Source organism: Chaetodon auriga, chromosome 7 (genome assembly GCF_051107435.1).
Source record: "Chaetodon auriga isolate fChaAug3 chromosome 7, fChaAug3.hap1, whole genome shotgun sequence".
Classification (NCBI taxonomy): domain Eukaryota; kingdom Metazoa; phylum Chordata; class Actinopteri; order Chaetodontiformes; family Chaetodontidae; genus Chaetodon; species Chaetodon auriga.
Genome location: NC_135080.1, coordinates 7479600 through 7498074, shown reverse-complemented (window position 1 = coordinate 7498074; position 18475 = coordinate 7479600). Strand labels below are relative to the sequence as shown.

Sequence of the window (18475 nt, the reverse complement as noted above, 5' to 3'; positions counted from 1 at the left end):
GTTTTTGTGTTTGTGAATTTTAATAATTTATTTCTCTTTCTATTTGACCATTGTGTTTAATCATTCATTACTTAATTTATTTCCCAATAAGACAGCTTTGGTCCTTTGTGACACAGCATTTCAGAATTAATGGGTCTCTTTTCAAGCAACATTTCATGCATGCCTGAGTGTTAATTGTGTATTTGCTCATGTGTGTGTGTCCGTGTGTGTGTGTGTGTGTCTACATGCACGAGCAGGCAATCGAGATGCAGCAATAACTCAGTTCTGCTCGTCTCCCAGGGGTAGATGTTGTTTTTAATATTTTATCTGTGGATGTGGTGAAAGCTAAGCGGACGTCAAGCCGCTGAGCAGCGACAGCACTCAAATCTCTTTACACTCGTCTTGCTTCCAGTCAGTGCTTCACTCCTGCGAACGTCAATCGCAAAACCAGACAGAAGCCCTGACTTGACTGCCAAACACATCCTCTCAGTCACTGTGATTAGTGACGATTCAGACAAAAACATCCTCAGCATATAATTGGAAAGCAGCACAAACTAAGTGACGCTGTCAAAGATAAAACTGATGGCCGCTGGGACATGTGACATTAAACATGAGATGAAATCATTAGTTACACCAAAGCAGCTCTCTGCACAGGCAGCAGACGAGACTGAAAGAGGAGCAAACATGTGAAGGCATGTTTTTACATCTTCCAGCCAATGACTGACATTACTTTACATTTACTGATGTTCATCACTGAGGACTCCCACAGTTCATTTCTAATTTGAAACTGACACCACAAATGAAACCTGACTGCAAAGTAACAGCACTTAATTCGACAAACATCTTCATTTCCTCACAGCAGACCTCAGGATCAGTGTACTGAGGTGTTTATTTTGTCTACGAAGGAGCAACCTGCAGGACTTCACGAGGAAGAGAAATTAAAAACCAGCAGCGTTTAAAAAGGTTAGGAGTTAAATATTCCACGTGGCCACAAGCTTGCAGGGTCTGAGAAATGCCATCAGCATACTGATTACCATAGTCTGTTTATGGGTCTTTGGTCAATATGTTTTCTCAATTAACCTTCACCACATTAGGCAACCAGGCATTTTTACCTCAATGCTTATTCTAGCAGACGTGCATTCAGACTGGGAAAAATGTCCCCCTTAACAGTAAAGTGTGTTAATGCTTTATAGTAATTAAGACCATCTATCAAGCTAGTGAGACTGTTGGATTAACACTAAACAGGAGCAGGAGACCTAAAAAAAAAAACAAATAAAGGACCACATGGTGGCACATAAATATTAGTTTCAATGAAACTACAATCACTAACGCTATTTAATACACCTCCGGCAGGTTGGATTGCTATCTAATGTCAAAAAAGCTAAGTGGAAATGCAAACATGAAGCTCTGTTGATAGACTACAATCTGAGCGCTCACAAGCCCTCAGCACACACATAATAGGCCTTTTCCACAGCAGACATTTTAACATGTCAGCACAGGTGTTGCTAATAACATTAAGGATGTCCCTGTAAGCCACGGCAGGGCAACTTTGAGCCAGCAAGCACAACGCCAGGACCCGAAACTGAAGCAGATTTAAATGAATCCAGCCATCATAAATAATTACTTACACCTGTGACTGTCCTCCAGTGACATGTGAAACACTCACATTAAAAAAAGCCTATGCAGCAAAGAGGGAGGCATTAGCCGAGTCATTCATGCCTCACAATCACTGAAACATTCACCAGCTGACTAGAATAACTTCCAGTTGTGCAGGTGAACAGCACGGCCAGTATACCCTGACACCTCCCCGAACGCCTCGTTAAGTGTTCAGCTTTTGTCATTGTTGATTTAACTCTGATTTAATGTTCATATGTCTGCTTGTTAGAGGGGCTTTTCTCTCCTAGCAGCGTCCCTGTTGCTGCTCAGATTCTTTGAGAGCTCCCTCAAAGAGCACACCATTTCCACCAAATCTGACTTAATGAACATTTACAATAACATAGCTGCACACAAAGTCTGAATGCCTCCCAGGTGTAGTAAGTGAAGTAAGCAGGCTGTGGAAGTAGCTGCACCTAACAGCAATTTAAAGTAATAATCTCAGAGATTTTCATTTAAATATATGTCAGCATCTATTTCTATTTGAGGTTACACAATGGTGATTGAGCCTGTGGCCCAATGATGAACACCGACGCATTTGCAGTATTACGAGCTGGGTGTCGGCCTCAACATTCCTGGAAAAAAATGCTGCATTAACTTACTGCTAATGCAAATCAAACATTTCCTACTGCTGCACATTAAAAGCATCAAAGTGGTAAAATTATTATGAAGTTGTCACAGGGAGCGCAGTGTGTCAGTGAGCTTAGCACTTTCAGCTATCGCTCAACAACAACGCGCCTACAAAACAAGACAATGGCCATTTTCAGCATTTTTTGACAGCAGATCAGTTTGAAACACTGCAGGGAGTAATGGAAGAAGAAGGAGCCGCCACTGATGAATGAAGGAAAAAAAAGGCCAATTATTACCTTTTAAAACAACAGTTTGTTTTTGTGTGCCCAGATTTCTGTGACCTGTGGTACTAAACAACATATGCTGTTACCATCACTAACTACAAGTGTCGCCAAGTCAACCTGGACTGAAATCTTACAGATTACGCTGAAATTAACCATCTTCCCCTCCTAGATTAGCGCGTCAGGAAGAAGGCAGCAACAGCAACGTCAACAGTTGTCATATAGACGCAGTAAAATAACTGACATAACTTACATATGGTCCGTCCACGTTTTTGTGTTAATTATTGGATAGACCTGGATAGATTTGCATGTACCCTGCAAAATCTTTTTTTGACAGCTGACAAATTAAAATAAATAATCATTATCCATCTCATTCCTAGCGATGTGATACCGTGCATGAATTATGGGCGCAACTTCCAGTTATTCCTTTCATAAACTGGTGTTATGGGACGGGTGTGTTCCTCTTTTCTTTGAGATATTTGGGAAATAAATAATGTGGGAACGCAATCTGTCACACTTCACACTGAATAAGGAGATCATAATTGGAAAGCAGGAATGCAGTAAAGGTCACAACTTGTGCTCTTTGCAGCTAAACCACATTTGTGGTAAACGAAATGGGACCGTCCCTGTCAGTCAATGGTACAGTTTCCATCATCTACCAAAAGAACACGGTGTCTCGTCTCCTGTGTCTGCTTTTAAAGACACATGAAATACAGGAACAGGCCACATAATTTCATTTCTCCAAAGACAACAGGACAGACACCTGTAGCATTCTGCTAACTCTCACAGAGCTCCAGTTCAGTAAAAGGACTAAACGGTTATTGTGGGGCTACTAATGATGTGAATAAAGTCCAGAACAGTTTTAATGCTTGCTGACAGATTATTCAGCCCTCTGGGCTTAGACTGGAGGTATGAGCATTATTCCCCTCCTCTGTCGTTTTGATGATGTTGGTGGGACCGCTGTCTAACATGCTGGTACAGAATTTTGCTCGGGTGTTCAATTAGGTGATCTGTTGTGGCCACAGCATGTGATTCACATTGTTTTCACTAATTATCTCATTCATTCTGTCTTTTACCTGTGATTTAATCAGGTTTTCCATTTAAGTGTGTAAATTTAAACAAAAGCATATTAAACCACATCTGATTTTACGCAGGTATGAAACACTGGAAATATTAAGTGTAAATGCAGGTGATGCTCTGGCAACAGGACTCACTTGGACACCAGGGAGAAGGCTTCGGCGCACACGGCCGGACACGGCACCAGCTTGATCATCACGTGTTCGCTGGCGGCCTGAAAATGCACCCGCGTCACCTTCTCCAGCACTGAGGCCAAGGTGGCCACATCGCCAGCCTTTGTGCTGGGGTCTCCGCCTGCTGTGTCCAGGATGTTTCCGCCGTGCACCACCAGCAGCAGCACATGCGTCTTACATTTCCTCTACAAAAGGGTGAAAAAGGAGAACTTGAAAGGAGAGACTCAAAGGGAGGAAGGAAAAGGGGGAAAGCAGAGGAAAGCAGTTGCAACACAGAAAACTGGGTACGTCTATGCGTTCTTGACTGCTGGTGAATACAGTGGGAAGCTGTTGGTAATGATCCTACCTCTATGTCCTCCAGTCCTTCAATGCTGCTCTGAGGGGCACAGCGTGGACCGCCCAGCTGGTAGAGACCCTCTGTATTGGATGAGCAAAAGGCAGAGGCAGGAAGTGGCAGGAAGGTAAAGATGAAAGAATAAAGAGAGAGAGAAAAAGGGAAAGAAAGGGTCACTGCAGGAGCCACTTCACCCAGTTGTACCAGTAACAGAAGCATAATTGGCCAATGATCGTTGAAAATGGTCAATATTACAAATGCCTCTTCATCTCTCTTCATTTGTACTCCCAACAGGGGGATGGGTCTATGTACCCATAGGCTTAAATGGCGTAAGTGAGATTCAGAAGTCAATACTGGCAGTAAACAGCAGGAGCGTGGTTGTTTCTCTGCTGCAGCATCTATAACCATCCCATGTAAGTGGATTTTAAAAAGCTATCGACGTCTTTTCTAGACAAAAGATGAAAGGATGACTGTGGCAACTCGAAGCATCTCCCCCTCGCTCTCTCTGTGCTGTGGCATATCACGGGAACCTGGCCAAACTAATTACCCTCTCCGGAAGCCTCTGCTCGCCGTGTCATCTTATTCCTGAGCTCTCTCCTGTCTCTCTTTCTATTTTCTCTCTCCGGGCTCAAGGCATGGCTCTGTGCTTTGCTCGCTCGCTCGTTGTTTACTTGGCCTCCTCGTCTGGGATCGGCCGTCATGGGAGACTCTCACAGACTCGCGCACTGTCATCTCCCTTCCACTCCATTCCCAGCCCACAGCCTGCCTCCGACTGCCTGCTTGTCTAACACTGCTCAGCACACACAAGGGACTCAGCACGCTGAACTATTTTGGTCACAAAGTAACAGGAAATCAATGGCGGGAGGTTTTCTTTTCTCTGGAAGAGGGAGGTAGGGCAGAAAAGTTCCTCCAAAAACCTTGTGAAGTCTTTTAGAGTGCAAACACTGCAGGAGAGGTGAAACAATGAGGGATTTGACAGCAGGCAGAAAAACTATCTGCCTTGCTTGATCTAAAGGCAGTTGTACCCATTTGTGGGGCTGGTTTGAAATTGAAACATGTTGGATTGAAACCCAATTTTTGATGTTGAATAACTAGTGAATATGAGTATTTTTTCAATGAGTAATATGCACTAAGATATGATAGAAAAGATAAAACTTTATAGATCCCACACCGGGGGAAATTACAGACAGCAAGAATAGAAAAAGAGACGTAGAAAAAGAGCAAATAGACAATAAGAAGGATACAGAATAAAATCAACTATATATGTACATTATACACAAAAGGAGTGTAAAAACAATATTGCCTTTAGAGGGATGGCTCATTTTCACAAGGCAAGATTTTGAAATGCACATGGGTAAGATATGGATAATAAAATATAGTGTTTTTGTTCTGTTGCAGAGTAGAAAATAAACAACAAAATATATAATCACAGTAAAAAATATGTAACATTGCACAGGACAGTTGCAGAGATGTTGAGCTGTTTTGTTGGGTCTTAAGTTACCAAATGAATGAGTCCACAGCTCTAAAGTAAAATTTCAGTTTTAAGTATTTTAAAAGGTACACACTGCCAGGTGTATACAAACATATGATGTGATTTCAGTTTCCCACAGTAGAAAATCAAGTGATACTAACATCTGCACCGGAGCACCTTTAAAGAGAAATCCTTCTACGTGGGTAGAGGGCGCTTTCAAGTTGAGACCAATCTTCAAGAAATTGCTATTTGATCATTTTCACACTAACAAAATTCCCTGAAACATTGTGTGTGCGAGTGAAACCCAGACAAATAAAATTATTTTAGCTGGTTTAGTGCAGTGCCTTAAAGCAGAAAGCTGAAATAGGTTTCACAGACTACAATTCCTGCGGCTGATTGGGTGAAATATGACTTCTCTGCTGTGAGGGAAAGAAAATGTACAGCCAGCGACAATGAAGTTTAGATTTCTGACACCCAAAGAAGCTTCACATTTATGGATCACGACTCAGCCATAACTTTATCTTCAAGGAAATTCAGTTAATTAAGTGAAACATAAAGGCGAACATTACAGAAAACATGACAAAATATAAAAGATAGAGAATTCAAGCACACGCTCAGTCAATCACAGCCCAAAAAAAACCTGCATCTCACACACAGCATCAAACTAGAAAATGTACTAGCTGCCAAACTGCAGCAAACAGCTGTATTCAGCAGATTGCAGACAAGACAGTCAGAGGAAATAGCAGAGCTTCGCACACCTCATCATTTGTGAGAGCAGCGCACATGCTGGGCTGCTCCTGAATTCTATGATAAGTATGACATTTGATTGATATTGGAACAAACTGACAAAAGCATATTTCCGTTTGCACAGTTTAGTGATATAAACTGGCTTCCTGTGGTTACGAGGCCAATTTTTGTATCCTCCTGCAGTGGATTTGTGCTGCTGCAGGGGGAGTCGAACAATATGTCGGCTTTTGTTTTCTCTTCTTGTGCTTCCTCACAGAGGTCTGAGTCCTGCCAGTCAATATGTGCCTTATGAAGCTTAGTGGTATTTAGCAGCTCTCTCTCTGCACTCGTTCCCTCCAAACAAATGACCTAACCTATAAAGCACCCTGTGGAAAGTTGACAGTGCCACAGTCCAGCAGTAGCATGGCCATGTCCAGCTGTTTAAGGTCCAGTAAGGCACACACTCACAGTCAGTGCTCACAGTGCATCTGTAACCATGCTGCAGTCTGAGATATTTCCAAACTTATGAGCGAGAGGAAGAAAAAATTGACCCCAGAAAGAAGCATGTGAAGATGAAAGGGCTCGACAGAGAAGTCGACTCGAGCTGAATAAGAAAGGATGAAATATTGATGTATTGATCCCTGTATGGATCCCTCTTGTGTGTCATTCTGTCTGTGTATAACTGTGATTTAAAATGTCATTTTCCTGTAAAACTCAGTGGTACCTCTCTTTGTCTCCAGCATGCAAAGTGTTTGTTTGCTTTTTCACCCTCCTCAGCTTCTTCCCGTCATGTCTCAACACTTCTTTCACCATCGTGAGCAGATGAGAGAAAAACAAGAGCAGGGGGATGACAGTGAAAGGCGAAAGACTGCATTCATCATCAGGAAGATTGGCTTCCAGACTACAGATTTATATCTACCCGGGGAGTATGAAAATGGCAAAATGCCCTCAAAGTTTGCTGCCTGCTGGAGTGTGAATCAACTCATTAGAGAGCTACAGTATCATGGTGAATTATCTGTGTTCCTGGGAAGACGTCCACAGAAAACAGCAGCGTTGGCTTCTTCTTGCCTCTAAATCTTTTGCTCAATTAAACAAGACATGCTACTGTTTTGAGAAACGAAAGAAGAAGTTTACAATGCAGAGCGAAGTCCCTGATTACATTTGTTGGAGTTGATTATGAACATCCTCTTGCACACCAGTCTGGGACAATAATCTATATAAATGTATGTCATTATAAAGAAATCATTAGTGGTAACAACACTGCAACAGGCTCATAATATTATTAAGTGTCTGTGTTACAATAACCAGCTCTGGTCATGAGGTGAGGCCCCTCTTGGCCTCTTTGCCACTCACTCAGTTACATGACAACATTAGAAAAACAGCAAAAACTTGATTTAGTCTTTCTTTTAGCCCTGTTTTGGTCTCCACCAACTCCTGAGAAAAATATCTAGATCTTAAGCAGCTGCTGGAGATGCTCCGCTATGTTCACCACCTAGCTGCTAACATTGTCACTGCTGGACAGGTCGTGAATACTCAGCAGCAGTGAGACTGAAGCAAAACGGTGAAGTTGTGGGCCATAAAACCAAAACAACGAGCCGAAAGAAGCTGAAACGGATTTTTTTTTTTTTTTTGTGTGTGTGTGTGTGTGTGTGTGTGTGTGTGTGTAATATTTGACAATGGGGGGCTCCTCTAAGTTCAGAGAATATAATAAGGGTTTTTATGATGAGTGAATTAATATTTTCCTATAAGATCTAAGGTGCTGGGGAAATCATGCAGAGAGGTGAAGAAGTCATGCACCACCTTGTTATGATCTGAGTCAGTGCAGTTAAGTAGCAACAGGTTAGGGTGCTCATTTGGAGGAATGTTGTCCCCTGACTGGTTGAACAGCCCTTTCTGACCCCTGGCACAGTACAGGCATGCTAACACGCTCAGCCATCTGTTCACTGCTGTTGGCATCAGGGTCTGTCATGCTGCCCTACTGTGAAAAGACCCCAGGAGACACCACCAGCTCTAATGCATGACAAACCTGCTGACCCCAACACACACACACACACACACACACACACACACACACACACACACACACACACACACACACACACACACGGGACATGCAGCACATAAACTGCCTCAAAGACACGTATATATTCTGACACATGCACACTCGCAGTCTGTCCCTAACAATCCCAGCTGCTCCCTGTCTATATGCTGCGGCTGCTGTACTGCAATAAACACTCCCACACACACACTAACACACACATACAGAAGGTGGAAGTGAAGCAGGAGAAGCGCCGATCTGATATTCACTATCAGCATCCATCTGGCCAAAAGCGCTGGATCAAAAATCGAAAGAAGTTAAACAGTTGCAATACAAACTATTGACAAATGCACCCTGAAATGTCATATGAATAATTGATGGAGCCGGAAGCAACAACTGCATGCAGACATTTTGCTTTAAAAGTAGGAGGAAGAAAACAAAATCAAAGAATGCAAAGAGGGAAATAGAACACTTTGAAGAGGTGCAATCAATGTCGGATGCTTGGAAAACAGAAACCAAACAACGAAATATGATATACAAAGCTGTATCAGCAACAGGTGCGAAAAACAGAAAGTGTGCTTCAACCACAAACACAGTTGGAAGCAACAAGGAGCTCCTTTAAAGGAATACTTTGACATTTTGGGAACTAGGATTATTTGTAAATCTGAAGCTACAGCCTGGACATGGTTATCTTATCTTAGCTTAGCATAAAGACTCAAAGCAGGAGGAAACAGCTATCATGTCTAAAGTCTTACCAGCATGTCTAAAGCTCATCTTACATCTTGTTTGTCAGTACATCAGTACATGAAGTTGAGCTAATAGGCTAACAGGCTACAGACATGACATTTATTCATTCACTGATGGGCTGTAGGAGAAGCATTTTGCCTCATGTGCTATTATAGCTAATTTAAGCAAAATACATATGAAAGGAATATTCAGCTTGGTAGATATTAAAGAGAAAAAACTCAGTATTGGATTAGTACCGTATCAGCAAAGAAATGCTAAATGCTACCTGAAGAGGAAAACTGATAGACATGTTAATTTCAATTAAATATAGCCCAAGGCCATACATTTGTCTTGAAGAGTTTTACAGTTTGTAAAACATATGGCTCATTATATCCTTAAAACCATGATTCATATAATTAAAACTCCACCATGTGATAAAAACTCAAAAAGAGCAACAGATGAGCTTTAATTATTAACTATGCAGCACATGACATACAGTACGACGTAGTTATGAAGTGTGATAAGTTGAAGGGTTTAATTGCTATCGACCCGTTTCCGCCTGACTGGTGGCTGCGTGCATTTCCCCACCAGATAAACACTAACGCTCGATCAACATTTCTAACGGGTCAAGGAAAGCGTTAACCATCAGCATGAGAAATCTATGTAGAGCTGAGAAGCACGGTGCACTTCACGGGTTTGTTGGTTTTCATTTCATACAGTCGTTCTCCCTCCTCCTCCTCCTCCTCCTCCCCCTTTCTCTCCCACCTCCACCCTCCTCTGGAGCTTCAGGCGACGACAGTGTTGTTTGGGTGTGATTATCTTTCCTCAATGTGCGATCGCACAGCAATTCTAACTTCATATCCTGTAAGACAAACGTACACATATACACACGAACGCGCATGTAATCACACATCTGCAGACAGACGACAGACAGATCCAAAGACACACGGGCAGAACAAGAGAAACGCAGACACACAGGAGAAAGAGCCTCTAACAACAAAAGTACAATCATTGCCAAGAGGCTGTAAATACAAAAGAGGAGGCAGAACGACAGTCCAGACGAGGAGGGCTGAGTTTTTCAGGTCAGTCACTTGTAGTCATTATCTCACCTCTCACTCCTTCTTTGTTTACCGTCTTTAATTATAATTCTGCAGAGAAATTGCTTTTGTCTTTGCAGCTTTTAAGCCTCTCTAAGCTGTTTTCTCTTCAAGAGAAAGGGAAAGCATTAATTTAATGGGAATTTAAGTGATATAACAACTGTGCCTATGCAAACATTGTGTGTTAAAAATGACCATGGGGGAGGCAGTGGGCAGAATACTGATGAGCCTCAGACCTTAAATTTATGTTTTCTGTCACTCCCTCTCTGCGTGTGTGTCTGAATAGAGCTTCAGGGCACATGTAGACGAGAGCTGTGGCGCTCCAAAGAAAACAGGAAATCAGTCTCCCATTCAATATAATATACTTCTCCCTAAGTCATTTGAGTGGAATTATATTCCCACCATATATTATATGTTGCCAGGGGAAAAAAAAAGATTGTGTTGGGCTGTTTTTGGCAGAGTTTATCACTTAGTCATCTCCAAACTGTCTACTTCCCCTGACGAGGCCAGTTTAGCTAATGTTATCCCACCTTGGCAGCAAACACTAACAAAGCAGCCAAGTCAGAGTCAGTAGTTTTTGTTTATCACGGAGTCCGTAATCAGTTATGTAAGGCCGCTATTTCAGGTTCAACTATAACATACGGCATCAGCCAGTGAATGAAGTGGAAAAAAATGTGGCGGTGCATAAATATACAGATAAGAGTGTTTGCATGGTGAACAGATGGAGAGCCTGAAAGACACTGGAGCAGTGGCTGATGTAGGACGTCACTGAGCGGTGATGAAGAAGAAGAGTACAGTGGAAAATAAGGGCAGTTGTGCTTCAGGCATTCTTCTCTGCTATCGAGGTTTCCATCACCGTTGTCTCTACTGGGAGGGAAAGTGTTTACAGTCGCCCCTGGCTTGTGGAGTAATGAATGAAGGGCAGACAGAGCAGGGGAGATATAAGAACATGATGAGGTCATGTGATGGGAAGAGAGCGAAGGAACGGAGGGGCCAGGGGGAAATGGATGGTTAGAGAAGCAGAAGAGACCAAAAAAGAGAATGAAGGAATAATGGAGAGCAAAGGGAGGGAGGTTATAAACCCAGGGATGCATTTGAGGAACCGACAAATATATGTAATCAAAGGGAAGTGGATGTGACCACTCAGCCGCTGCACAGAGTAAGAGCAGTCCTGCTGCACCTCTAAGCCAACCACTGCTCTGACCAGCACAACAATCCAGTCTCCTTCTCTGCTTTTTATTAAGAACCACTGACAATAAATCATCAGCAAGTAAATAGGTAGCTTCAGCTGCTGTGCTTATTTGTGACTCTGTTGACAGTTTTCAGACGTGACAATTAAACATCACAGTATGGCTGCAACATTAAGTGAGCTGACAACATAGAGGCTCAAAGATCGACAGTATGTACTGACGCCCAAACGCTACTGGATTTTTAAAGGTCAACAGCAACACGCAGTATGAGAGACTTTAAAGTGTCTGTAATAAATATTTTTCAATCACATAACTACATGTATCTGTGACATGGGCCACTCAAACCCAGAAATAGTTAGCGCCCGACTGTGCAGCTCCCCTCAGCTCTACGGAGCTCTTCTGGAGTCTTTTTACAGATTGATTTGGCTCCTAACTTCAACACTTTGATTCACTTTCACTGCATCATTTTCAGCCACAGCAGGGAGCTTTTTTCAGCGGAAAAGATCTAGACACCTGCTGAACGCTGCCTGAGCAGACAGACAAAGTTAGTGACTTAGTGAACATAGTGGAGCCAAAGTCCAAGTGAATGCTCCATGAATGTTGCTCTATGTCTGCAGGGTGTGCAAATAGGCAACTGTTTGCCAGCTTTATCAGGTGATAATATGTAAACCATGTGTTTTGAACTTGTGCTGCCCCCAAGTGGCCAAAAATTAAATTAAAGCAGATTTAATAAACGTGACATACTGTCAGGGTTCTTTTGTGGACGTACTATGTAATGGCGACACTATTTCCACATTACCCTCAAACATTTCTGTGGCATGGGGCGTCCCCATGACTGACCCAGAACCCTGACGTCAAGATCGAATCAGCCTGCAGACCCTTTATTGCATCTCTCCCTCCCTCATTTCCTGTCACCTCTCCACTATCCCTGTCTAATAAAGGCAAAAAATGCACAAGAAAATGATTAAAAAAAACATATCTTTGACATTTCTGCACTGCATTATTAGCTGCTGGTCAGCATATTCACTGATGCTGAGATATATCTGTGATGAACTAAAGTCACATTTCTGGTCAAACTTGTTGAGCACACTGATTCTCCGTGCAACACAACAGGTTTAAAATGCCAATGTTCAACCTTCTCGAGCTTATTAGAGGATACCTGCACCTCTCTGACCAATCCATTCCTAGATTCCCAAAATATTTCAGCCACTTTTGATGCAGTAGCTGTTGTTGCTGTTGCTTTGAGATCTCTCTTTGTTGCTACGCCCCACTTTGCTCAGCTAAATTTATGCCTTTAATATTCCTGTGCCCCCATGAGTGTAGGATGTAAACAAACAGACAACACAGAACCTCAGCAAGCATGAGCACATTTGTATGCAGCACCATGTTGGGAAGTGTTTCTATTTTGGGCAAGTTTGACTTTGTTGCATGAGAGATAGAAAGAGGGAGAACGCCATCACCATCACATAGACAGTCCAGGAAAATTCTCAGTGGAAGTCTGTGGGCAGAAATATGTGTAGTCCCATTATTGTCTTTCCAATCTTAAATAGAACAAGAGATCACAGAGCTGAATTCGGGGTCTGATAATAGGTTTGTTGGAAAACAAATTTAGGTGGTATTAGTCGTGTTTGCACACATGCTTTGCCGTTTCAGTCGTGTGGTGTGATTGAAATGGAAAGCACCTGCTGTATGAGACACAGCTTCACATTGATTAAATTACAGTGGGAACATCTAATCTTTGCCACCCTTTCTATTTCATAAAGAGGACTGGACAGCGTACTCGTCTGTTTGTTCATGAAAACGGCATACGTTTTCATGCATTACACAAGATAAAGACAGATGGCCTCAGCGGGTGTCAGTCTGAAGGAACTGGGGACACACACAGTTTTTAAGAGGAGACGCTGTGTGACTACATAATAATGTCTCGGGTCAGCGTCTCCCACTATGGCTAAGCACCAGCTTTACACCCCTTCAGTCACCATATACATCACACGCTCCATTTAAGGTAACACATTATTTTTTTCAGTGGGCACTGAGTGTACTTAACTTCTCAAGCACCACAGATGTGTGTGTACAAGCTCCAACAATGGCCGCCCTGGTTTTTTGTGATCTGACTTCTGGTGCAGTGACTGACGACAGACGCAGCAGGAAGCTCTGAACTACATAACCCTCCTCTCCTATCCAATCAGCAGCTGTCTTCAGTCACCTTAACATGTGCTTTGCAATATGCGGGTTATTTTGTGTGGATTTAACGTTACTCCAAGTGCATCTGCTTTTCACTAACAAACAGCCACATTTGATTAAGAAATGATAAAGATTCATTTACATCCGCAACTTAAAGTTCTTAAGGCTGCAATAGCAGATGGGGGAGGGCTGTTAAATATCCACAATGTACCCACTTCTTCGGTTATCACCACATGTCTTAGTACAGCATCCCTGCAGGAGCATTTCTTTCATCTCTGCAGGACCAGAGTACACTCCCACTGAATGGCGATGGTGATTAAAAGCGTCCACTCCAGTTTGTCAAATCTCAGAGCTGACCTTTACAATGAGAGCCGGTCCATTTATCAGTAAACAAAACCAGAAGCCAGCATGGCACTTTGATGCTATCAGAACAGGACTGACAGAAGAGCTGTAAAGCACAGTTTGTGTGGAAACCATGTTATTATCAGTCATTTTCTCCTATATGGTTAAATTGAGAACAATTTAAAACCACTGTTTTTATCCCATGTTGCTTTATGCAAGAGGGAACAGCACATTATGTTTGGCCAATGAAGCAAAAGAAGAGAAACATAGGCCTTGTTTAGACTGTCAGCTCAAATCCCAAATATTTGGTGAATCCAGATTGTATTCAGATTGATTTTTCAAAGTCTAGACAGCAAAAAAACACATGAAATCTAGTTTTTGCAAATCAGCTCTGAGCCACATTTGGAGGTGGTTTGAAACATGAATCAGATTTCTACAGATGCGTCTCAGTCCGGATGCTCTGGCAACAAGACGTCTAATCCAGAGTGACAGAAGTGCATCAGAGTGGCTGAGCAGGATCCACAATGCTAATGGAGTTAGTCTGGAGGGGTTCTGCACCGCGACTTGGCAGGGCGATTGTTTGGAGCGCGAGATGATGGATCTCCATTTCTCATGCTTCCAGGTTGGAAAGCCACATCACCGGTGTTCACAGTTACTGACGACGACAGGCCCTTTCAGAAACAACGTGATTTGAGCTGCGGCTTGTTGGCAAGCTTGCGTCCAAAGCTGGATAAGTTTGAGGGCAAGCCACTGGAGAGTGGTGCCGTTGTCGCCTTGTGCAACCCATGCAGATAGGCTGGTGATGTCTGAACACGCAAATCCAATCTGATCATGAACAGTGCAGACCGTCTGTCTTATTGATCTGATTTGAAAGACAAATCTGCTTTGGCTGCAGTTTGAACAAAGCCTAAATAGTTTTAAAAGCCTGATATGAATCTTTATTTGCATGTTGATCGGTAACACTTAACCCTAACACATAAAACCAATAACGAAGAGTGAGACGTTACAAATGTACTCCTGCTACTAATACTGCTTTCAAATGAAAGCCGATGCTGTGGGAGTTTGACTTCTATTAAAAACCACTGATCTGCATGAATCCCAGCGCTGATTCATGATCTTTGAAAGCACAAACTGAACTTTTCTTATTCCGTCTGAAAAAAACTGCGCTGTGAAATCTCTGGGCGACATGTTATTCAGTTACTGTGGTTGGATATTCACACCAGAGACTTTGATATGTTAAATAAATTCAATAACTTTCTCGCAGGAAGACTTCATTAGAAGAATCACATGATTTAGTCTGTGTCGGTGACGAACATGAAAACCTGCTGAAATCGTTGTGCTGCTGCTCTGTACAGGCGTCTGTCTATTTTATTGTTTTGGATGAGTCTTACTTAGGACACACAAAGGCAACAGATGTAGATGTTCTTGATTTACTGAATTATGAGAGAAGCTTACTCTCTGAGACAGGATCAAGAAAACTCTTTCAACCAGGTCTCAGGCAAAAAATAAATAACAGCAGTTGCCACGTTCTTCCTCAGGGCCTTGAAGTAAGAGCACTGAGGGAGGGTAGACGCTATACTAAACAGAAAAGGAGGAAGGAGGGGAAATCTCTACAATCAAAGGAAATTCTGTTCACTGAGCACGGAAGAAAATGTTCCTATATTTACTTCTTTGGTGTCTCATTAACGCATTTCCTTTAGGGGGAACGGATTGGAAAAGAAGAAAGAGCACAAGGAAGCCAGCGTCCACACATATCTGTGCTCATCCCATTTGCAGTCTTGTCAGGCTTTGTTCGAAATTTGATGATAGCCTTTAACAGAGGTGAAAAATACTGAAACCTCTTTGCTATCCAAGAGCGAATTTCATTTCAAGTCTTCAAGTGATGCTTTCCATGCGCATAAATACACTGCGGTGCAGAACATGGATGTGCACGTTTCGAGATCAGTGCTCTTCCTCGGGCATCGCCGGGCACTGAGGCGAGCACGGAGCTGGAAATCCATCACATATCTGTATGTTAGATCTCACCCACCCTTATGTTTATCTCCTGCTCACTATATGCTTCTGTTTATTCATGCCCATCTAAAGCATCAATCACTAAATGTTCAAGCAAGGAGGATCTAATCTCTTGCACTTGGGAAGTCCTTTTTCCTCTATTTGATATGAAACCTATCGTATGTGACACCTTCGATATTAGCATGCTGCCCATTGGCTCGGCGCGGTGTGAAAGAGTTAGTCATCACACCTCGATAAGATGAAATCAGGCTCTTTCTACAGTGGTAAAAAAAATGACTAAATGCAGCTTTAAATAGAAGCTACAATGGATGCAGTCCACCATCATCGTCATTCAGTGAGAGGCTCGTTCCAGACAATCTGAACCTTCACGTGTGAGCAAGCAAAATGTACACCCCATTGTCCTTTTGTGTCTCAGAGTGATTAGAACTTGTGTGTGTGTGCATGTGTGTGAGATGTGTATTGCTCATGTTGTGGGTACATTAATCTGTTTGCACAGTCACATTGTGGGGACTCACCTTCCTTTTGGGGACAAAATAAGTCCCCATAATGTAAATCATTAAATTTCAGGGTGAAGCCTTGAGTAAGGTTAGGGATATGCAAATAGTATGAATGTAAGTCACTGTAATGTCGGCTAAAGTGATACAAATATGACGTGTGTGTGTGTGTGTGTGTGTGTGTGTGTGTGTGTGTGTGTGTGTGTGTACCATGTGACTGGTCCTCCATGTGTCCCAGAGTTTCAATCTGCTCCACCAGGTCATTTGAGTTCCACTGACTCATGCCCAGCAGAATGGCGCTCTTTCCTTCCATAACATCTGCTGGGACATACACACACACACACACACACACACACACACACACACACACACACATATACAAAGAAGAGTAAGACAAAAATCCCGTTCCTCCCTCTGCATATCAATACTATGAACTGATCAAAGCTAAACAACATGAAACAGCGGACGGACCAGGAGTTCACCCAGCCAGGTGTTGATTTATTATGCCAGATTAGACTTTTTAACAGGTGCGCTCAAACGTTAGCTTTGTGGCACCTGTTAGGGTGGACTCTTCATCAGAGGGTGCATCCTAACACTGGTTCTGATGTGTGCCAGCTGGGTGTGGTTTCCACTTCATTTAAATTTGGCTTACCAAACGGTACATGCTGCTTACGCCAACCTGAACGGACAGCTTAATGCGCAGCGAATAAACAAAAGTGTTACGTGATGGCCAACAACATGGCAAACAACAGGAGCCTGGCAAACACACGTGTTTCACATGGCTTGTCATGGCTGAACACAAACGAAATGGCCACTGGCTGACTTTGCCAACACTTGTGGGCAGTCCACAGATAAAAATGTAAATTTGGCATGAGTGGTGTTTACACAGACTAAATATACCCTAAAGACAGCAGTGTAACATGTTTATCAAGATGGCCTTCCACATGTTTTTCAATCCTTTCTACTGCATCGTCCTCCATGAGAAGCATTTTTATACCACACTATTGGCTGCTGGCTGATTATTAGCTGATAAAGATTCAGTGTTACATGTGCTGCATCTTGTGTTGCCTGCACTCCATTTAAAGGTACCCTGTGGGGCTTCCTTGTTCAAACACTGTTGATGTTTACATCCTGCAAAAACACAATGTGTAACATAATGAAGTCTGCAGTGTTTATGTCCATGTTTACATCATCAGACGATCTTACAGTACAGTATCTTACAGTTAAACTGCCGTCAACAGGTTGTAAACAAAACCTCCAGGTTAGTCAAACATATTTAGAAGAGAAAGCGAATCATTCCCCAACCACACACCACAGTTTACAGCCTTACTTCTTCGTTCAAATGTGACCTGCCACAGTTGTGCAGTTTCCAATTTTCCTGTGTAATTACAGACATTTTAAGTATAGCTCATTTTACATTTATTTCCAAATAAAGTGGTAGATAATCTGGCTCAACCACCCATGGTTCTTGTCCTGTTGGACCTACTTTTAGATATATAGCTAATAAACCATAGTTTAAGCTTGTTTTCCTGTTCTTCAAATGCACCCACACAGCCAAATGGAGTAAAGCCATTCATATTATTACACAGAGTTTAGTGATCCTGTCACCAGCTTCCTCAGTTGTTTCTATTTTTGCCCGTTCGGCCTCTCTTTCCCCTCTTTCAGCCACACGCGCTCTTCCCCAGGCCCCTGCATTTCTTTGCAGCTCTGTACTCATTGCCATTCTCTACCTGTCCACCAGATGCCCTCTGACTTTTCCCATCAATCCTGGTCACCTGACTCCCTCATCCTCCAGATCAGACCAGTCAGCATGTCAGCCCCTTTTCCCCAGGTGCCAGATCGTCAATGCTGCTTTGTGGCTTTGCTTTGCTTGTGCAATTTTGAACCTGAACCTACATCTGAATTCATATCCGTACCTGCCTGTCTCCACCTTTCACCTCCCTCAATCCTGTAAACCTGTGGATTCTCACCTGCTTATGCTTGGACTTCCTGCCTTTGCCTGTAAGCTTAAGAATTATCATTTTACTGCTGTTCCTGCCTGCCTGGTTGTCTGCATTTAGGTCCTGTTCCTTGCTCCCTTGTGTCATGTAATTCCCAGCAGAGTTTTTAAACTGAGTACAGAATACA

General features: G+C 42.7%; 1 protein-coding gene across 1 annotated transcript in view; it reads right to left on the bottom strand.

The window, feature by feature from the left end:
- Window positions 1-18475, bottom strand: part of pitpnm3 (PITPNM family member 3) — an 80089-nt gene that overhangs the window by 33306 nt on the left and 28308 nt on the right. The window contains exons 3-5 of the mRNA XM_076734731.1: window positions 16559-16666; window positions 4080-4150; window positions 3698-3918 (exon numbers count right to left, since the gene is read on the bottom strand). Coding sequence (XP_076590846.1) covers window positions 3698-3918; window positions 4080-4150; window positions 16559-16666 — 400 coding nt within the window. The remainder of the gene's footprint in view (window positions 1-3697; window positions 3919-4079; window positions 4151-16558; window positions 16667-18475) is intronic.